We start from the raw sequence: 18,087 nt of genomic DNA, 5'->3' as shown, positions 1-18,087 counted from the left end.
CTAGTCACTTCCCTCAGCCGTCTTTGGGATTCCACTGTTTCCTTTTCTCCCTCAGTCTCTGTCTACATGCTGGTCTATATTGGCCTTTTCTCTTCTTCTATCTATAGGTATCCCTACATCATCACCCTTAGAACAGTCCTTTTAAGAGTGTTGGAACCTCCAAGATGAAATTTAGATCAAACCTACAAGACGTAAGAGAAGCTGTGACTCCTGTGAATTGAGTCATTCTCTCCTAGGGTAGGTGGTCATCAGTTGTGGGGTTTTGTCTTCCCTGTGCTTCTGAAATAAATGCAACTGAAAATTGGTCTTCCTAGTTAATGATTCCCAGTGAATCCATGCGTATTCTGAAATGCATTTTAGCAGCTATTAAGGTTGTTTTATATGTTTGAGGCATTATTTGAAGATTCTCTTTACCTGCTGAGCTTAAAATTGCAAGTTTGGCATGTTAAAAGAAATGTTAGTGTTAGGGCTGCAGGATTTCATTAAGTCTTTGCTGAGAAGGAGTTTTATTTACCTATCACAGCCAAACAACCCTGTCTGCCTTAAATTAGGCCTTACAAAGCATTGTTCGAGTCACTAAGCCACTTCAACTTTGTGGTGTTCGCGTGAGATGCTTTAGTATAGGCTTCTGTGTGACCAAGGTGTACTGCAGTATAAAGAGGACAGTTAGAGCAAAACGCATTTCTTGCATGATACTATAGTGTTATTTGTAGGAAAACCCTAGAGCTGAACAAAAAGAGGAAAGAAGTAGAGGGAGGTTTTCCACTTCCTGGTTTGCTCTGAAGAGGTCAGATAATTATAGTTTGTGAAATGAACTGACAGTACCCAGATTAAAAAGAGAACAGCCGAATAAATGGTTGCATGCAGAGTAACAGGCCCTTGCTGTACTGACTGAGCTCTCCTCAGCCACCAAATAGTCTTCTTTGGTACACTAAGTTGTTTACTCAGGGAGACTGTAGACCTGTACGTCATAGAATGGTTCTGAAAGCTGTTTTTTGGAAGGAAGGGAGAGAAGAGAAAGAAAAGAAGAAAACATTTGCAGGATATGGTGGTGCCTGCCTATAATCCTAGCACTTGGGAGACTGAGGCAGGGGAATTGCAGTGAGTTCAAGGCTAGCCTGGGCTGTGTAGCAAGACTTCCTCTCACAAATACTTTTTCAAATTGATCTATATTAGTGAAGTAAGTTAGGACATGCTGTTGGCGTCTTCTACCTAAGTTCCCTGTACTGCCTAAGTGTGCGAGCGGATGGAGGCCAGAGGTCAACAGCAGATGGCCCCCGCTTTGCTCTGCACTTTGTTTTTATGTGTATGGGTGTTTTGTCTGTACACCATGTACATGCAGTGCCAATAAAGGCCAGAAGAGGGTGTCCGATCCCCTGGAACTGTAGTTACAGAAGGTTGTTAGCTGACATGTTGGTGCTGGGAACTGAACCCAGGTGCTCTGCAAGATCAGGAAGTGCTGTTAACTGCCGTGTCATCTCTGGCCCCCTGCACTCTATTGTTTTCAAGTAGGTACCTGCTGCAGTGCCTTCCTGGAAGCTGGCGTTGAACTTGGATCTTCAGGTTGGCATGGCAGGTACTTTACCAGCTGAACCGTCTGCCCCACCTCGTGTGGCATATTATTGTCCCTCAAGACAGGGGGATTTTCCTCTCACATAGAAATTAAGGGGCTGATGGGAGGTAAGGTAGAGCATGTCAAAATTCCTTAAAGTCTGGGCAGCTATAAATGCAGGTCAGGATTTAAGAAGAAAGTGGTGAGTTCTAATGCAGTTCTAGCTTTGTGATCCATTAAGTGGGTTTGTTAATGTCAGTTTTTAAATTATAGCACATAGGAAGTTGTAAAAAAGTAGTACAAATGTTAAAGATTTATGGGAAGTTGCAAAACCTGTACAGAGAATCCCCGTACCTTTTCCCTGAGTTTTCCTGCAGGTGCATCTTGATGGCATCTAATAGGAAGGTGTTGTCGGTGCTGTGAATGTCCGTGATGTTTTATTGTGCCCGAAGACCTGTCCTGCCTCACATTCTAGAAACAGCTCTTCCTCGTGGAGCTTCCCTCCTGCTGTCTGTCCTTTTCGGTCACTCTGTCCCCTACTGCCAGCATCCTGCCCTCCTCGACTCTTCCCTCCTCTCACGGACTTGCTAACCTCTGCTCTTGACTCTTCCTAAGATCCCAGGATTACTCTTTACAGTTAATCAGGGGGTTCCCAATTACATTTCTCCTATGGTGGTTGCTCAGTTTGGAGATCTTACATCTTCTGTTTTTCTTTATTGGTGTTGAGAACTGAACCCAGGGCCTCACGGGTGCTGGGCATAGGCTCTACTACCAAGCTATGTCCCCAGCTGCTCCCTTTGACTTTACTCTATCCCTCCTTCCTTTCTCCCCCACTTTCTGTCTTTTGAAAAAATTATATTGTATGTGGTGTGTGTGTGTGTGTGTGTGTGTGTGTGTGTGTGTGTATGCACATGGGCATACACACACTTAGGTGTGTGCATGCCACAAGCACTTGTGGAAATCAAAAGACAACACGCGGGCTTTTCTACCGTGTGAGATTGAACTCAAGGCAGGCAGTAAGCGGTGTTACCTACCGAGGCCTCCACCTCCAGCTTTACCTACTAAAACCTCTCACCCCACTTTGAAGTTGTTGCTCTCAGTTGCCTAATAGCATTCTCTCAAGGTAATTTGTACTTGAGTTTTTTGTTGTTGGTTTTAATCTTTGTCTCCAGGGTCCTCTCTCTTTGGATGCCTTGCTTTGCCCCCCCCCCCCCCCCCACACACACACTTCATCTATGTACTGAGCCATAGGAAGGTCAATTGTTATCTTTAAGCCATTTTCTTGAATTGCTATTTTCTTGGATCTCTTAAGGTTCCTGTTATTTAGATGTTAACACATGGATTCTTAGTTAATGTCAAATTAGTATCTTGGTGAGTTTTGCCAAGTGGGTGTTGTATTAGTCAGAGTTCTCTAGAGGAACAGATTGAATGAATCAATTTATCCACCCTCCCTCCCTCCCTCCCACCCATCCATCCATCCATCCATCCATCCATCCATCCATCCATCCATCTCTGTCTTGAAAGGGTATTTATTAGAGTGGCTTACAGGCTGTGGTCCAGCTAGCCCAACAGTGGCTGTCTACCAGTGGAAAGTTCAAGAATTCAGGAATTGTTCTGTCCATAAGCTGGATGTCTTGACTGGTCTTCAGTATATGTTGGAATCCCAAAGAAATAGCCTTTAATGCCGGTGAAGGACTGGACTTGCCATTGAGAGTGAGGGCAGGCAGGCAAAGAGCCGAAGCTCCCTTCTTCATGTTCTTTACATAGGCTGCCAGCAGAAGGTGGGGCCCAGATTCAAGTGGCTCTTCCCACCTCAGAAGATTTGGATTAAAGGTAGATCTTTCCATGTCAAGTGATTTAATTGAGAAAAATCCCTCACTGGTATACCTAGTTGCTTAGATTTTAGTTCATTACAGATGTAGTTAAGTTGACACAAAGAATATCCATCACAAGTCCACCCCTTGTCAGCTTCACACAAAATAGATCTCCTTATATCATGCTTAATTTCCAAATAAAAATAACAACCAGGTAATAATTACATCTAACATGATACAGCTATCCCACATACAACTGCAAATGCATTATAAATTTTAGAACAGGTGGCAATGTCCCTTGAGGAACATTCTTTTAGTATCTCAAAAATTAAAATCAATAACCACTGATACTCTCCTAATTGATGTTATACTATATGATAAAGAAATCAAGGAAATACACAGTTATCTGCACAAACATATTCTTAACAAAATATGACAGGGAAAATAACTTTTCTCATCTATCTAGAGTACTTAAGACATCTTTTTCTTTCTCAGATTCCTTTTGTTGCCTACCCAAAGGGTTCTTTTCCTTTTTTTCTGTGGTTCCTTTCTTGGATGGCTTTTGCTGTATTGTAGAACCCTCTGATGGACTTGAAATCTGTGGACAGAAACTCCCCTTTAAATTCAGAGGAATTTGTTTCTATTAACATACAGCTATCAGAATATTTTTAAAGGTGACATTCATTAGCCATGTGTGTGCTTCATTAACATCCAGTAAGATATGGAGGTAATAATCATAATTTTGAAGCAGCGAGGCAGAAGTTGTAAAGTGATAGAAAAGTGTGATTTCTTTTGTATCACAAAGAGTACATCTATTGTACTGTACTTTGCAGCCTGCATTTATAATTATAAAGGACTCACATATTTTGGTTTTATTTATTTTTTTTAATTTTATGTGGAAAGATGTTTTGCCTGAATCCACATCTATATACCACTTGAGTACCTGGTGCCCAAAGAGGCCGGAAGAGGGCATTGGATCTCTTGGAACTGGCTTTACAGACAGTTATGAGTACCATGTGGGTGCTGGTTATCAAACCTAGGTCTTTTTTTAAGATCTGCAAATGTTCATAACTGCTGAGCCATCTCTCCAACACAGAATGGTTTATTTCAAGTAGAGGGCACTAGTATAAATTTTTTTTTAAAAAGTTTAATACAAGATCTTGAGCCACTTGAATTCTATTCTTAAACCATTGGTGTGATCAAGAACTTCTTTATTATCGGTATCTTCAAATACCTGAAGTCAACAACTGTCAGGTCAAAGAGCGAGATTTTTAAAACCTTAATTGTGGGGCTGGGAGTTGGCTCATGGGACCTGACTTTGAATCCCCTGCACTGGTGTGAAAAATCAGACCAGTAGCACCTGTCTGTAAACCTGAGCACTTAGTGGGTGGTGGAAAAAGGGACAGACGGAACCTGGGGTTGGGAATGGCTGGTTGTGGCCAGGCCAGTCTGGCTAAAATGGGAGCTCCAGGTTCAGTGGGAGACCATCTCAAAAAATAAGGTGGAGAATGATTGAAAAACAAAACCAATGTCGGCCTCTGGCCTATACATCCACATTCTCATTAGCAAGCCCAAAACACGTGCACACACATAAACCACACCATACAAGTGTAAAAAGGAAGAAAGAAAAAGCTAATTGTGGGCCTTTGAGTGATTGAATGGGTTTGACAGTCAGTAGTATTTGTTATGTGTTATGGGATATTCAACTTTATCTCTCAGAAAACATTCCTTCATACTCTGCCTGTGAAATTCAAGTTTGCCCATATTCTTTTAGACAGTAATTTTATGCATATAATCTAATAAAATTTGTTTTTAGTTTTTACAGAATAATTAGTATTTGTTAGACATTCTTTCTTATTGGTTGTTCCAGAAAAGAACATACACAGTCTTTAATGTTTCAATTCCCTAATATAAGAAAACTGAGCTATTTCTTACATTTAATTTATACTTCATTTTTATTTTAATCTTCTAGGAGCTTTCAAGTTGTGGATGGAATAAAAAAGAAAAATATAGTTCTGCACCAAATGCAGTTGCTTTCACAAGAAGATTTAATCATGTAAGTTTTGTTTATCGGGTGAGGAGGGGCGAGGCTGTGCCTGATTGTCCATACTCTGTGGAAGCCAGAGATTAACGTCTAGTGTCTCCTTGTATTGAATGTCATCAGCACCCCATTTTTAAGACGGTCTGTCACTGAACTTGGAACATAGGGATTGACTGTGCTGGCTGACCAGTAAGCCCTGTGTTTTCGGACCTTCCCACCCTCACCCAACAACTCCCCAGCTTTTTATATGAATGCTTGAGATCCAGACTCAGGTCTTCCTGTTTGCGCAGCAAAGCACTTTACCCCCAGGCATCTTCCTGGCCTGTCCTATTTATGTATCTATCTATCTATCTATCTATCTATCTATCTATCTATCTATCTATCTATCTATCTATTTTTGAGGCAGGGTCTAACCCTGCTTGCTGTGTATTGATGATGACTTTGAACTCCTGATCCTCCTGCCTCTACCTCTTGAGTGCTGCGATTGTAGACATGTGCCACCATGCCTAGCTTCAAGTATTATTTGTTTGTTTATTTATTTATTTATTTAGTTAGTTTTTTTGAGACGGTTTCTATGTGTATTCCTGGCTGTCCTAGAACTCATTCTGTAGACCAGGCTGGACTTGAATTCAGAAATCCTCCTGTCTCTGCCTCCTGAGTGCTGGGATCAAAGTTGTACAACACCACACCGGCTCTCAGTTTTTATTTTTATTTTTTAACTTCATACTTCTCATAGATATACCAGAAATAACTGTATTTATAGAAAGAAATTGTATAGCCACGCTTGCTTTCCATCTTTGTGAAATGTACCGTCACATGATGCACAAGCTCTCCTGTGGACACTTTCATTAATTATGGTTCTTGGAGGCGTGAATGTGGTGCAAGTAGCTCTAATTCATTTACTCATTGATTTTCACTTCTTCCTAGGCTAAATCCATCTACCCTTGATAATAGAATGTTTTCTGAGTTTTTGCCTTTGTGGAGAGTGTTGCTGTGAACATTGAGTCTTTTGCTGCACATGTGCAAGATTCTCCAGACAGACTTACGGCTGACACTGCCTTAAGTTCTTGTATTTATATCATCTAAACTTGAATCCCTAACACTAGGTCTTTCTGGTTTTTAAATTTTGGTGTTTTGTTTTTGTTTTTTGAGACAGGGTTTCTCTTTGTAGCTCTGGCTGTCCTGGAATTCGCTTTGGAGACCAGGCTGGCCTCAAACTCAAAGAGATCCACCTGCCTCTGCCTCCTGAGTGCTGGGATCAAAGGTGTGCACCACCATGCCCTGCCCCTATTTGAGGCTATTAGAAGGTGAATTCTCATTTGGAATGCTTGGTGTGGAGCTTTCGATGAGGATGGCCTCATAGGTTCATATGTTTGCATGCTTGGTCTCCTGTTAATGGACCTGTTTGGGAAGAATGAGGAAATGTGGCCTTGTTATAGGAGGTGTGTCACTGGGGTTTCACAAGCCCACACCAGGCCCAGTGTCTCTCTCTGCCCACTGCTGAAGATCAGGATGTAAAGTTCTCAGCTACTGCTCCAGCACCATGCCTATATGTTTCCTGCCTTGATAATGGACTAACCTTCTAAAACTGTAAGCAAGCCCCCAATTCAATGCTTCCTTTTATGAGTATAGCCTTGGTCATGGTGTTCTCTTCACAGCAGTAGAACAGTGACTCAGACACTTGGGGTTGGTGTTTTTTGTACCTGTAGTTTGTTTACCGAGACACCCATTTTAAAGGAAGCAGGAAAGGTCTAAGGTCATCATCATCATGATTTAGTAGTTCTGAAGATAGTGAGTTGGTGTTCCGTCATCGTCGGATAGTAACCAGGCGGTTTTCTGTTTATGTCCTGTTCCTCTCTCCCCTTGGTTGTCACACTGTCCCATTTCAGCTGACAGGTGTGTTACAGCTGTCTCATTGAAATCTCAGGAACTCACTGAAACCTCAGGTTCTTGGGCCCGGTTTTTCCGTTGTCTCTTCTGTAATGTATCTGTGTGTCCTTTCTCCTGTACCCTGAGGTCTGGTATTCAAGAAACACAGTCCTGTAGCCCGTCACTTGTTTTATCCCGTGTACTGGTTTGGTAACCAGTCTTAAGAATAGAATAGTAATAACTGAATATTCCTAATCTGAAAGTCCAAGCCTGAAGTGCTCAAAAACCCAAAACACACCAGTGTGACACCACGAGTTGACTTTTGTTCCTGACTTCATGTGATAGGTCACAGTAAGATATAGGTATAGGTGCATTCACAACTATTGAATAAAATTGCCTTTTAGCTATGTGTATGAGGCGTGTATGAATTTAATAAGTGAATTTAGTGTTTAGACTTGGGTCTCATTCCCAGTACATCTCATGTTAATACAAATACTCCAAAAGCTTAAAAGTTGTTTTGAATAAGGTATATTGAGCCTGCACTGACAGCCGGCCACCACCATGACTGGAAGACAGTAGGTTTGCAGGCGCTCTCGCTGTCCCCGTTGCCCATTTTGATAGCTGAGCTCTGCGTCGTCTGAGCGTGTTGTAGGGAGTGCTCTCTATTTTTATCTTAGCTCTGTGAAAAAGCATTCAGAGCTTATTCACACCGATGTTGATGCCGATCATCACTTTGATTGTTCAAAACTTGCTCTCAGGTAGCTCATTAGACAACAGTGCCTCAGTTGAGGCATGAAAGCAGATTTGCTTGTGTTCTTTATAGGTGAAAGCCAGCTTTTTTGGACACAAGATCCTTGATTCCGTTTTCTTTCCTTGATTTTTTTTTTTTTTTTTCTGGCTTAGAGTGTTTGTTGCTGTTAGAAAGTTGGATGATAATCTTTTTCTTGAAAAATAATTTATCTTTTTGTTTAGATGACCAGAGGTGTTTTTTAAGTCTAATTGTATCAAACTGTTTCTTATCCATGGGTATTTTGTCAGTATCCTCAGAAATGATCAGCTTTAACTGGGACCATTGTAGTCTTTTTAGCATGGGATCCCAGTGTGTTGGGACTTCTGTAGCTCAGGGTCTCCGGGGAGAATATTCCAGCAATTGAGGCAGACACTCTGTGGTCTGTTCAGACTTCATTCTGGAAGTCAGAACCGGCTTTGCTAATAACCTTTTCATGAAAGCCGCCCAGATTCATCAAGGCGTGTGATGGACAGCACAACTTTTGATATAAGTGACAAATAATTTGGATTTTTAAAATCATATTTGTCTTAAAATGTATCTAATGTGAAATTTAATTAAGTCATTGATTATGGAGCTTAGATTTGAATTAATTGCTTATATTTGCTCAAGTTCCTATTTCAATATATTTAAATCGGTATTCTAATGACTTTGTAAAATACGTAATTTTTTATTAACCTAAATTCACAAAATACATGTAATTATACACACGTGATGACAGCTGTTTACAGGGGGAAATTCCAAGGAAAATCTAAGCTATTTGTCCTTTTTTCAAGTGAAAAAATACAGCCTATGGCATCATGACCCTTTCATTAAGACTCTTAGCCACATTTTGTTTTGAGATTAAAGTTTGAACTATATCTAAATACTTAGATTCTTTTTTTGCGGTACATGAATTAAAGTGAATGTTGGTGTATAATTGTGTGTGTGTGTGTGTGTGTGTGTGTGTGTTCATTTGTGTTTGAGTGCTGTCGTGAATACCTGGGGGTGAGAGGACGACCCAGAGTTGATTTTCTACTCCCACCGTGCGTTCTAGGGATCAAGCTCAGGCCGCCAGCCTTGCAGTGACGAGCTTTTGACCTGCCGAGCCCTCGTGTCAGCCTCTGGCAATTGTTTTTTTAAATTAACGCTTCATTGAAATATAAGATAGCACAAAACTTTTTAAATGAGGCCTTTGTTTTATATTTCATGGAATTTTCTTTTAGTCATAAGAAACCATAGTCAAGGGCAGGAGAAAGTGCACTTTAAAAAATAACCACGGGAAATAACATCAAGTAGCATTTCATGTCAGTTTTAATCGTGGTAGACCTTGCTCTTTGGTTATTTTCTAGTTTCTCTTTTCAGGTGAGCTTTTGGGTTGTCAGAGAGATTCTCCACGCCCAGACACTGAAGATAAGAGCGGAGGTCCTGAGCCACTACATTAAGACTGCTAAGGTGAGTGTGCTCTGTCCTGACTCACCCGCACTCAGAAATGGTTCAGGTGACTGTGATGAGTCTGGGAAATAGGACCTGTTGAGTATGTTGCGTGCCTCTTTTCTCTGCCTTTTCCTTTATTCTTGAACAGCCCCACTTTTATAGACAGGGGTTAGTGTATAGTAAATTACAGTATTTGTAAAATATCCGACTGTGTTGAAGGTGATAGAGAAAGCCGTGTAGGATTAAGTTGGAAAATACATAGTAATTTTTGTTACTTTTTTTGTTTTGTTTTATTTATTTGTTTGTTTGTTTATTTATTTATAATTATGAAATAAACCACCAGCTATCTAGAAAATAAGACTTTACAGGCTGGAGAGATGACTTGGTGGCTAAGAGCTCTTGCTCTCTTCCAGAGGACCCAGGCTCACTTCCTAGCACCCATTGGTAACTTAATGCCTCCTTCTGACTTCCATGGGCACACAGGCACACATGTGTGCAAAACACTTACATACATAAAATAAAATTGCATAAATCTTAAGACTTTATTTTTGAAACAGTTTTTTAGTAGACTGTGCTGACCTTGAACTTATGTCCCCTACTTCTGATTCCCAAGTACTAAGATTGTAGATGTGAGCTATCACACTCTCCTTGACTGTAGTTTAAATGAACAGTACATATGCTGTTAACAAGGCACTGAAGAGTGACTGAGAGGCAGCGGTAATAAGTATACTAGGAGAAGCAGCCTGGACTGACTGCAAGGGTAATCAGAATTCCAGAGAGAGCAGGCTTTCCACAAGAAGATACTGCGATCAACCTGTAACAACTCCAAATTTAGGTTAACTTCACTAAACGTGATGATACATCCATGTTCATTCTTCATGATCCTTATAATAAACAGGTCTTATCTCACTGTGCATTGAAAGATGGTGGAATAAAGCAGAGGTGTTCTGCCTATAATTGCAGCTCGAGTTCTTCCTGTATTTCCCTGAACATGTGGACACAGTCTTATTCTAACACTCTGTGGCACTAGGTGGCAGGACTGACCTTCCACATATGTGAGGTTTACAGAAATGGTATACGGAGTTTTAAAAACACTCTTTGTGAAAAGTTAGGTAAGCATTAGTTTTTAACTAAAGAAAGTAGTGACTTTTCTCACAGATTCTGAATTTCTATATTTTTTCCGATATCTTTGGTAGATTTTTTTTATTTGTATGTTTTTGTTCATACAGTCTTACCATTTTTCTTACCAGATAAATTAATTTCTGTCCACACTCTAACTTATATTTGACAGTTTTTGTTTTTATCACAAGCCCCAGTTCCCTAATGTTTTCCTTATTGTTTTTCCTTACTGTTAAATCCCTATTCTGACACTCTGCCTTTTGTACTCGGCTTGTAGTAGAGGCTCGAAGTGGTCTTTCCTTTAGTGCCTGTTTTAGTCAGCGTTCTCTAGAGGTCCTGAACCCACAGCGTTCTGAATGAACATGTGTAAAGATTCAGACATAAGATGTCTGACGAGACACATTGTTGCTGGGGCTTGCCGTCCGGAAACGTGAGGCAGTCATGCCCACAAGCTGCAGTTGCTTTTCCTTCTAGGTCCTCTGCAGGTTTTAGCACATGTCAATCTAAGGTGGTCGTCAGTCCCTAATAAACATCTATTGCACACCCATTTAATGACTAGAGTGTATAATCGCCCGTGAAAGCTTATAGTCTGTTTCATGTTTGCTCTTTTGTTTTCATTGGCTTCCTTTGGATTTTCAGTTAAATGTCCACCATAGGGCTTACCTGGTTGCTTGGGACAACTGTGAAGTGACTTATATTTAGATAGCACTTTCAGGGTAGAAAGAAGTATGACAAAATTTTGAGGAATTAGCAGCAGTAAATGTAAAGTTGGTTTCTTGGGAAATTAGTGGAACCTACTATTCGATGTGTGCATACAAAAGAGCGACATCCCAGAATGAGTTAGAAACAGAGGATTTAGGGTCTTGGACGTGAGAAAACAAGATGTGGAGGGGAGCACTAAAGACGGCAAGTTTGAACTCTGACCCTGGGATAACAGGAGTACTGGGCAGGAAGTCAACGTGTGGAGGCCCTTTCTTGTGACTTGGACCACAAAGCAGACAACCAGTGACACTGCGCTGCAGAGGATGCAGCTGCTCTAGAGCCGAGGGCATGGCCATTACGGACATGCCAGTTAACCCTGACACCAACCCGAGACTCAACTTTGAAAATAGAAAATAAACCCATTTAGAGCTGGGTTTATTCCCAGAGCTTGGGTGAAAATGCCAAGGTAGAATGTGGACGTTATATTGTGGGCCAAAAATAATTTGTTGAGTATCCTAGAAGACAGTTCTCAACGATGACAGTAATAAATACTGGTATTTTACCAATTGCCTAAATTGTGTTAATCTATATTTTCCTTCATTTATTTTCTTAAAAAAATCCTTCTCCCCCCTTTTTCTTAAATCCTCAGAAACTATATGAACTTAATAACCTTCATGCACTTATGGCTGTGGTTTCCGGCTTACAGAGTGCACCGATTTTCAGGTTGACTAAGACATGGGCGGTGAGTAACCCTTGCTTGGTAGTTTACTGAGAGATTAGACTTCTGTGCAATGTAAAGATTTGATTAGTTTCTTTTGTAAGGCTTAGTAAGATGAATATTATGGGAATAGATAAGAATTCTTAAATGTCTTGCACTTGGTTATTTGAAGCCTACATTTAAGACTCCTTAAGCATTGCACTGAGCTTAGGAGGTCATTTGTGGGTAGACTGAGGCCGATCCTTGGTTTTTGTGCTTTAGAGAATCATTTTGAATGCTGCTTTAGGCATCTCTGATGACTTCCTGTGTCATACTCACCTGATAATTTACACTTAACATTGTACATTTTATACTTTTGGTAAGTTTGAAGATCTGAATCACAACCTTTAAAATTTTTATTAATTTCAACTTCTATTATTTTAGCCATAAACCTTAAAAGTAGAAAAATCTCATGGCAAACATGGAATTATATGATATTGCTGACATTCTGTTACAGCAGTCATAATATTGGGTTCTATTACTTTAACAAGGTTAGGGTATGATTTCTGGCATCTACCAGTGTATGTCTTTATCTTTGAGTAGCATGATAACCATACTCAGTCTTTCTAGGTTGTCTTTCTTCTTTCTTCTTTCCCTTTTTGTTTTTATTATGACACTAAGGCCTCCTCCCACAAGCACCGTGTCTCTGAGCTACATCCCCAGACCACTTTTCATTGTTTTTACTTGTTGAGTCAGTGTCTTGCTGAGTCACTCAGGATGGCCTTGAACTTGGGGTCTTCCTGCCTTAGCCTATCAAGTAGCTGGAGTTACAAGCCTGTCATACCAGCCTCTGTGCAGGGGGTGTGTGTGTGTGTGTGTGTGTGTGTGTGTGTGTGTGTGTGTGTGCGCGTGCGCGCGCGCGCGCGCACATGCTTGTTTGCCCATGTTCATGTGTTAATGCGTGTGTATTTGGAAACCAGAGGACAACCTTGCGTGTTGTTCTTCAGAAGCTGTCTACCCTCTTTTGAGACAGGGTCTTTCATTGTCCTGGAACTCACCAGTTAGCCTATGTAGGCTGGCCAATGAGCTCCAGGGATTCTTTTCTCTCCACCCCCTCCCCCACCCCCAGTACTGGGATTGTTCAGCTCAGGGCCTTGTGCTGCCAATGCAAGCACATCACTAAAGGAGCTTCCTCTCTGGCCCCTCACTTTGTTCATAATTAATCAAGAAAATGCTACTCTTGCTTTTCCTGGTGTATAAGGGATAAGTTTTATCTGAAAACTATAGAGTTTTGATATTGGAAAATTGTTAGTGTGGAATAGCTTGTATTCTTTATTTTCCCATTTAAATACCAGGTAAAGGATTTTCTATCTTAAAAATCCTTTTTTTTTTTTTTAAGTTATGATGATCTCACTCTTTAAAATCTGAATTTCATGGAGGGGGCTGGAAATGACCCAAGTACAGTTCTGAGCTCTGTCTTTAAAATTCCAAGGAAAGGCATATACTTTGGTTTATATTGTGATTTAGAAGTGAGATATATTTCCTTAAAGTTAATTGTTATTTTCCTTGAAAATATTTTTGTTACCCTTATCTAATTCTGTGAAAACAAGTTTTTTGTTTGGTAACAGTTCTAATCTATAATAAACTTAATAAGTTTAAAAAATTCCATTTGATAATGTACAATAAATAAATTGTATAGGAACAAATATCAGAAGAAAAATAGGATGAAAAGTAAAATAGGGCGGCATTGTTTTTCAGTAGCATGAGGAGAGGATATCTCAGAGTTGGATGGTGTCAGCTTTCCAGCACTAACTAGATACCTAAGATAACCAATAAGGGAGGAAGTCATGGATAGGAGAAGCAAGTGTTGTAGGAAAACACATCATCTTTGCAAAACATTTTTGTAGGCTGAGTACAGGGAGAACTTTGAGGTGACCGTTAGATCTAAGAGTTGGAGAAGATGGGTGATGTTGGCAGGAGTCTTGTTGGTGTAGTGGTGGGGTGGAAAACTGACTGGAATTGAGAGTGATGGCAGAGGACTAGGCCAGTAAGTGTAGACTGTGCCTTTCAGAAAGTCTGCTGTAGAAGGTTGAGGACCTGGCCACTGTCAGGCGAGAAATAGGAAACTGAAGGTTTGTGGCACAATGCTTTTGATTTTAGAGATAGGATCTGTGACCAGTAAGTTTTGTGCTGGTCAAAATGGTGTAATAGACTCGGGGAGATGATGAGAAAAAGAATAACTACTTCAGGTATATCTTTCGTTAGACAGAAAGGAATTAGTTCATCACTGTGGGCAGGAATATTTTTCCATGTTAATGGGCAGAGAGGGGTGTATCCGGTTACAGATGCCAGTGAATTGGTAGATTGAGTGGTAGGAGTCTATAGAAATTCCTCTGGCTGTTTTGATTCATTAGAAACAAAGTCTTTGGTTGAGAATTTTGAAAGCTTTTGGAAGTTTGAAGAAAGAAAGAAAGACATGTCATCCAGGAGAGTGTGAAAGCACCAGGTCTTGGGAGGCATGAAAGGTCGCTGAGCTTTAGAAAGATTTTTGCTCATAAATTTAAAGTGAAAGCAACCCGCAATTACATACTTTCCAGGCCCAGGCTCAGTATAAGTGTGGTATACTGTCGAGAATTGTATTTAACCAAATGAGGTTTTTTAGTCATGTTTGGACTAGAGAGATCTAGTAAGTAGCATGAGAGGTGAAAGAGAAAATGTAGGAGTTGTCTTACTGTAAGACGAGGAAGCTAAGCCAAGCAAACAAAGGTGAGAAATGATGGATGGTGAAAAGGAAGTAAAACATGACAGGGACCATGAAAGTCCCACTAGTCCATGCTATTTTAAGATGACAGAGCAATGGGAGAAAATGGCAGAAGTGGGATGGATACCTGGGAAAGAAGTGAGAAGAGACCGGTGAGTGTTGCCACACATGGAGAACGTAAGCAGTAAGACTCACGATAAAGGAAGTGATGGTTCATGGGCTCTTTTTTCCAGCTTCTAAAATCATAAAGATACGAGGGGAAGTTACTGGTTGGCCATAAATGAGAGTAACCTCGAGTGTTACTCTTGTCTAACACAGTGACACTCAGTGTCCTCTTGTCTGACACAGTGACACTGTTACTCAGTGTTCTCTTGTCTGACACAGTGACACTGTTACTCAGTGTTCTCTTGTCTGACACAGTGACACTGTTACTCTGTGTTCTCTTGTCTGACACAGTGACACTGTCACTCAGTGTCCTCTTGTCTCACACAGTGACACTGTTACTCAGTGTTCTCTTGTCTGACACAGTGACACTGTTACTCAGTGTCCTCTTGTCTGACACAGTGACACTGTTACTCAGTGTTCTCTTGTCTGACACAGTGACACTGTTACTCAGTGTTCTCTTGTCTGACACAGTGACACTGTTACTCAGTGTCCTCTTGTCTGACACAGTGACACTGTCACTCAGTGTTCTCTTGTCTGACACTGTGACACTGTTACTCTGTTCTCTTGTCTCACACAGTGACACTGTTACTCAGTGTTCTCTTGTCTGACACAGTGACACTGTTACTCAGTGTTCTCTTGTCTGACACAGTGACACTGTTACTCAGTGTTCTCTTGTCTAATAAAGTGACATTGTTACTCAGTGTTCTCTTGTCTGACATAGTAACACTGTTACTCTGTTCTCTTGTCTCATATAGTGACACTGTTACTCAGTGTTCTCTTGTCTCACATAGTAGCCATGGGTAGCTATTAATTTTAAATCATTAAAACTAACTCCAGTTCCTCAGCCATACTAACCACATTGCAAGTGCTCAGGAATGTTGGCTAACAGCCATTGTTTGGACAGCACAAACATAGACCCCCATCATCACACAAAGTCTGCTGGACGGTATGAATCAGTGCTAGAACATCATATATACTGAGGACTTGGAGGAGGAAAATGGAGTGATAAGCTTGGAGAGATTGTGAAGCTCGAGGAACAAGAATTATATCTAAGCCCCTCCCAGGCTTAAATTGAAAGGTTTATAAGAAAGGAAAAGATACTTGCTGAGGTATATGGGGAAAGCTAGAATGGAGGTTTTGTGAACGACCCTGAGTCTCACTAGGTATAGATGGGAAGGTTTGGGTAGAGTAGGCTATTGCATCTGAACTTAAAGGGATAATGTAAGATCACAGATGCTTCATACCCATTTGTATTATGTTTCAGTGACTAAAATCTTGAGGGTTTTTGTTTGTTTTGAGGTTTTTAATGGATAAAAGGGACATGTTACAAAGCTTTTAATATCCTATAATAGGTAAAATATTAGGAACATTCTCTCAGTATTAAAGAAAAGGATGCCATTTTCACAGTTACTGTTCAACACAGGGCACTTAGCTGCCATAATAAAATAAGAAAAGGATAATTTTTTTTCTATAAGAAATGGGGGGGAGGATAATTATTTAGATTAATTTGCTTGTCTATAAAGGAAGCTTTAAATTATTTAAAAAGAAAGAAGTTATTAAAAACAATGAAAATGCCTCTAAAAATTAAACAGAATTGCCGTGCAATCCAGTAATTCCTCTTCTGGACATATGCCCAAAAGAATTGAAAGCTGAGTTGTAAACATACTTTTGCATAAATGTTTATCGCAGCCAAAAAGTAGAAACAACCCAGGCGCCTGTACAGAGATGAATGGCAGATAAGTGTGATGTACTATATACATAAAAGTGCATTATTATTCAGCCCCACAGAGGACACTCTGCAACATGTTATACCACAGATGAGCCTTACAGATGCACTGTGTGAAGTGAAGAGGCATAAAAGGACAAATAGGATCCATTTATTTGAGCTTCCTAGAGTGGTCAGATTCATAGAGATGGTAGAACAGTGGTAGCCAGAAACTGAGAGAGATGAAAATGAGGGGTTATTGGATAGTGGTATAGAGTTGTTACATGTAAGAAGTTACCTTTTCCTATTGCTGTGGCAACATCTGATTTTGAAATAGCTTAAGAGAGAATTTGGCTCACAGTCACAGATGGGGCGTGTCCACCATACAGAACAGTTCCCTGACTGCAGCAGTATACAGCTGGAACTCCTATGGAGCCTAAGTCAATACCAAAAGCAGGTATAACCTTTAAGACTTGCTCCCAGCAACTTACTTCTGGCCAAGACATATGTACCAAAGGTTCCACAACCTCCCCAAGTAGTACCAGTTGCTGGAGACCAGATGTTCAAACAAATTAGCCCATGAAGGGGACATTTCAGACTTAACCTAAAGTGTTTCAGATTTTCAGTGTCTCCTGAAGGATCATGTGGTAGAGGTCTTTTAGGAAGTAGTGACACCTTCTAGTGGCAGGAAGTTACATCACTGCGGTAGTCTCTCATGGTCACACGTATCTACCATGAGGTAAGCAGCTTGGCTTTGCCACATGTTCTCAGCAAGATGTTCTACCTCATCACAGACCAAAGCAACAGGACCACAGTTAAGTCTTTTCTTCCTTGTAAGTAGATTTATCCCAGGTCTTTGTCACAGTGATAGAAAACTGTACCTAAGGGTGGTCCCAAAAATCAAGATTGTTGCTGTAACTGTACCTGCTGATGTGGTTCGGAAAGCCTGTGGAATTAGTTTGTGGAGGAGTTTGGGAAAATGGAGGTGCATTGTAAAGCTGTTTAGAAACCTGTGAGCAGAGCTTAGTGAGGCAGTTCTGGTTACAGCTTAGAAGACCAGGGTAGAGATGCACGTTTGGGCATGACGATGATACTCATGGGGTTAGAGCCTGTTTGCTTCACATTCTGGTAAGAGCTGGCTGTATTGTCCATGCCTTGAGACTTGTAAGAGCTGAGTTTGCTGGTGATGGACTGATTAACCTGGTAGAGGAAATTTCTAGGTAGCACCATTTTTAGGAACAAAGGCAGAACAGAAAGTTTCTTAAAACTTGCACTTTTGTTAAAGTTGAGATCAAGGAGGGGTGTGAGATTACTTTTTAAAAAAAATTAGCACTAAAAGCAAACCAAGTACAGTGCCCCTGTAGTAAAGGGGCCCTTGAGAGTGTCTTGGGAATTGAGACCTCATCGTAAGCTCAGACTTTTGTTTAAAAAGAGAACTCTGGGGGATGTGCTCCCATGT

General features: G+C 40.6%; 1 protein-coding gene across 5 annotated transcripts in view; it reads left to right on the top strand.

The window, feature by feature from the left end:
• The window catches only part of Ralgps2 (Ral GEF with PH domain and SH3 binding motif 2), a 153,201-nt gene that overhangs the window by 54,219 nt on the left and 80,895 nt on the right, over positions 1–18,087 (top strand). For all 5 annotated transcript variants that reach the window (XM_052737292.1, XM_052737296.1, XM_052737295.1 and 2 more), the window contains exons 5-7: positions 5,339–5,422; positions 9,408–9,497; positions 11,950–12,042. In XM_052737292.1, coding sequence (XP_052593252.1) covers positions 5,339–5,422; positions 9,408–9,497; positions 11,950–12,042 — 267 coding nt within the window. The remainder of the gene's footprint in view (positions 1–5,338; positions 5,423–9,407; positions 9,498–11,949; positions 12,043–18,087) is intronic.

This window comes from Peromyscus californicus, unplaced genomic scaffold (assembly GCF_007827085.1).
Source record: "Peromyscus californicus insignis strain IS unplaced genomic scaffold, ASM782708v3 Scaffold_14__1_contigs__length_90479793_seg_2, whole genome shotgun sequence".
NCBI lineage: Eukaryota > Metazoa > Chordata > Mammalia > Rodentia > Cricetidae > Peromyscus > Peromyscus californicus.
Note: the sequence above shows the minus strand (reverse complement) of the source record. Positions and strands in the feature narration are given on the sequence as shown.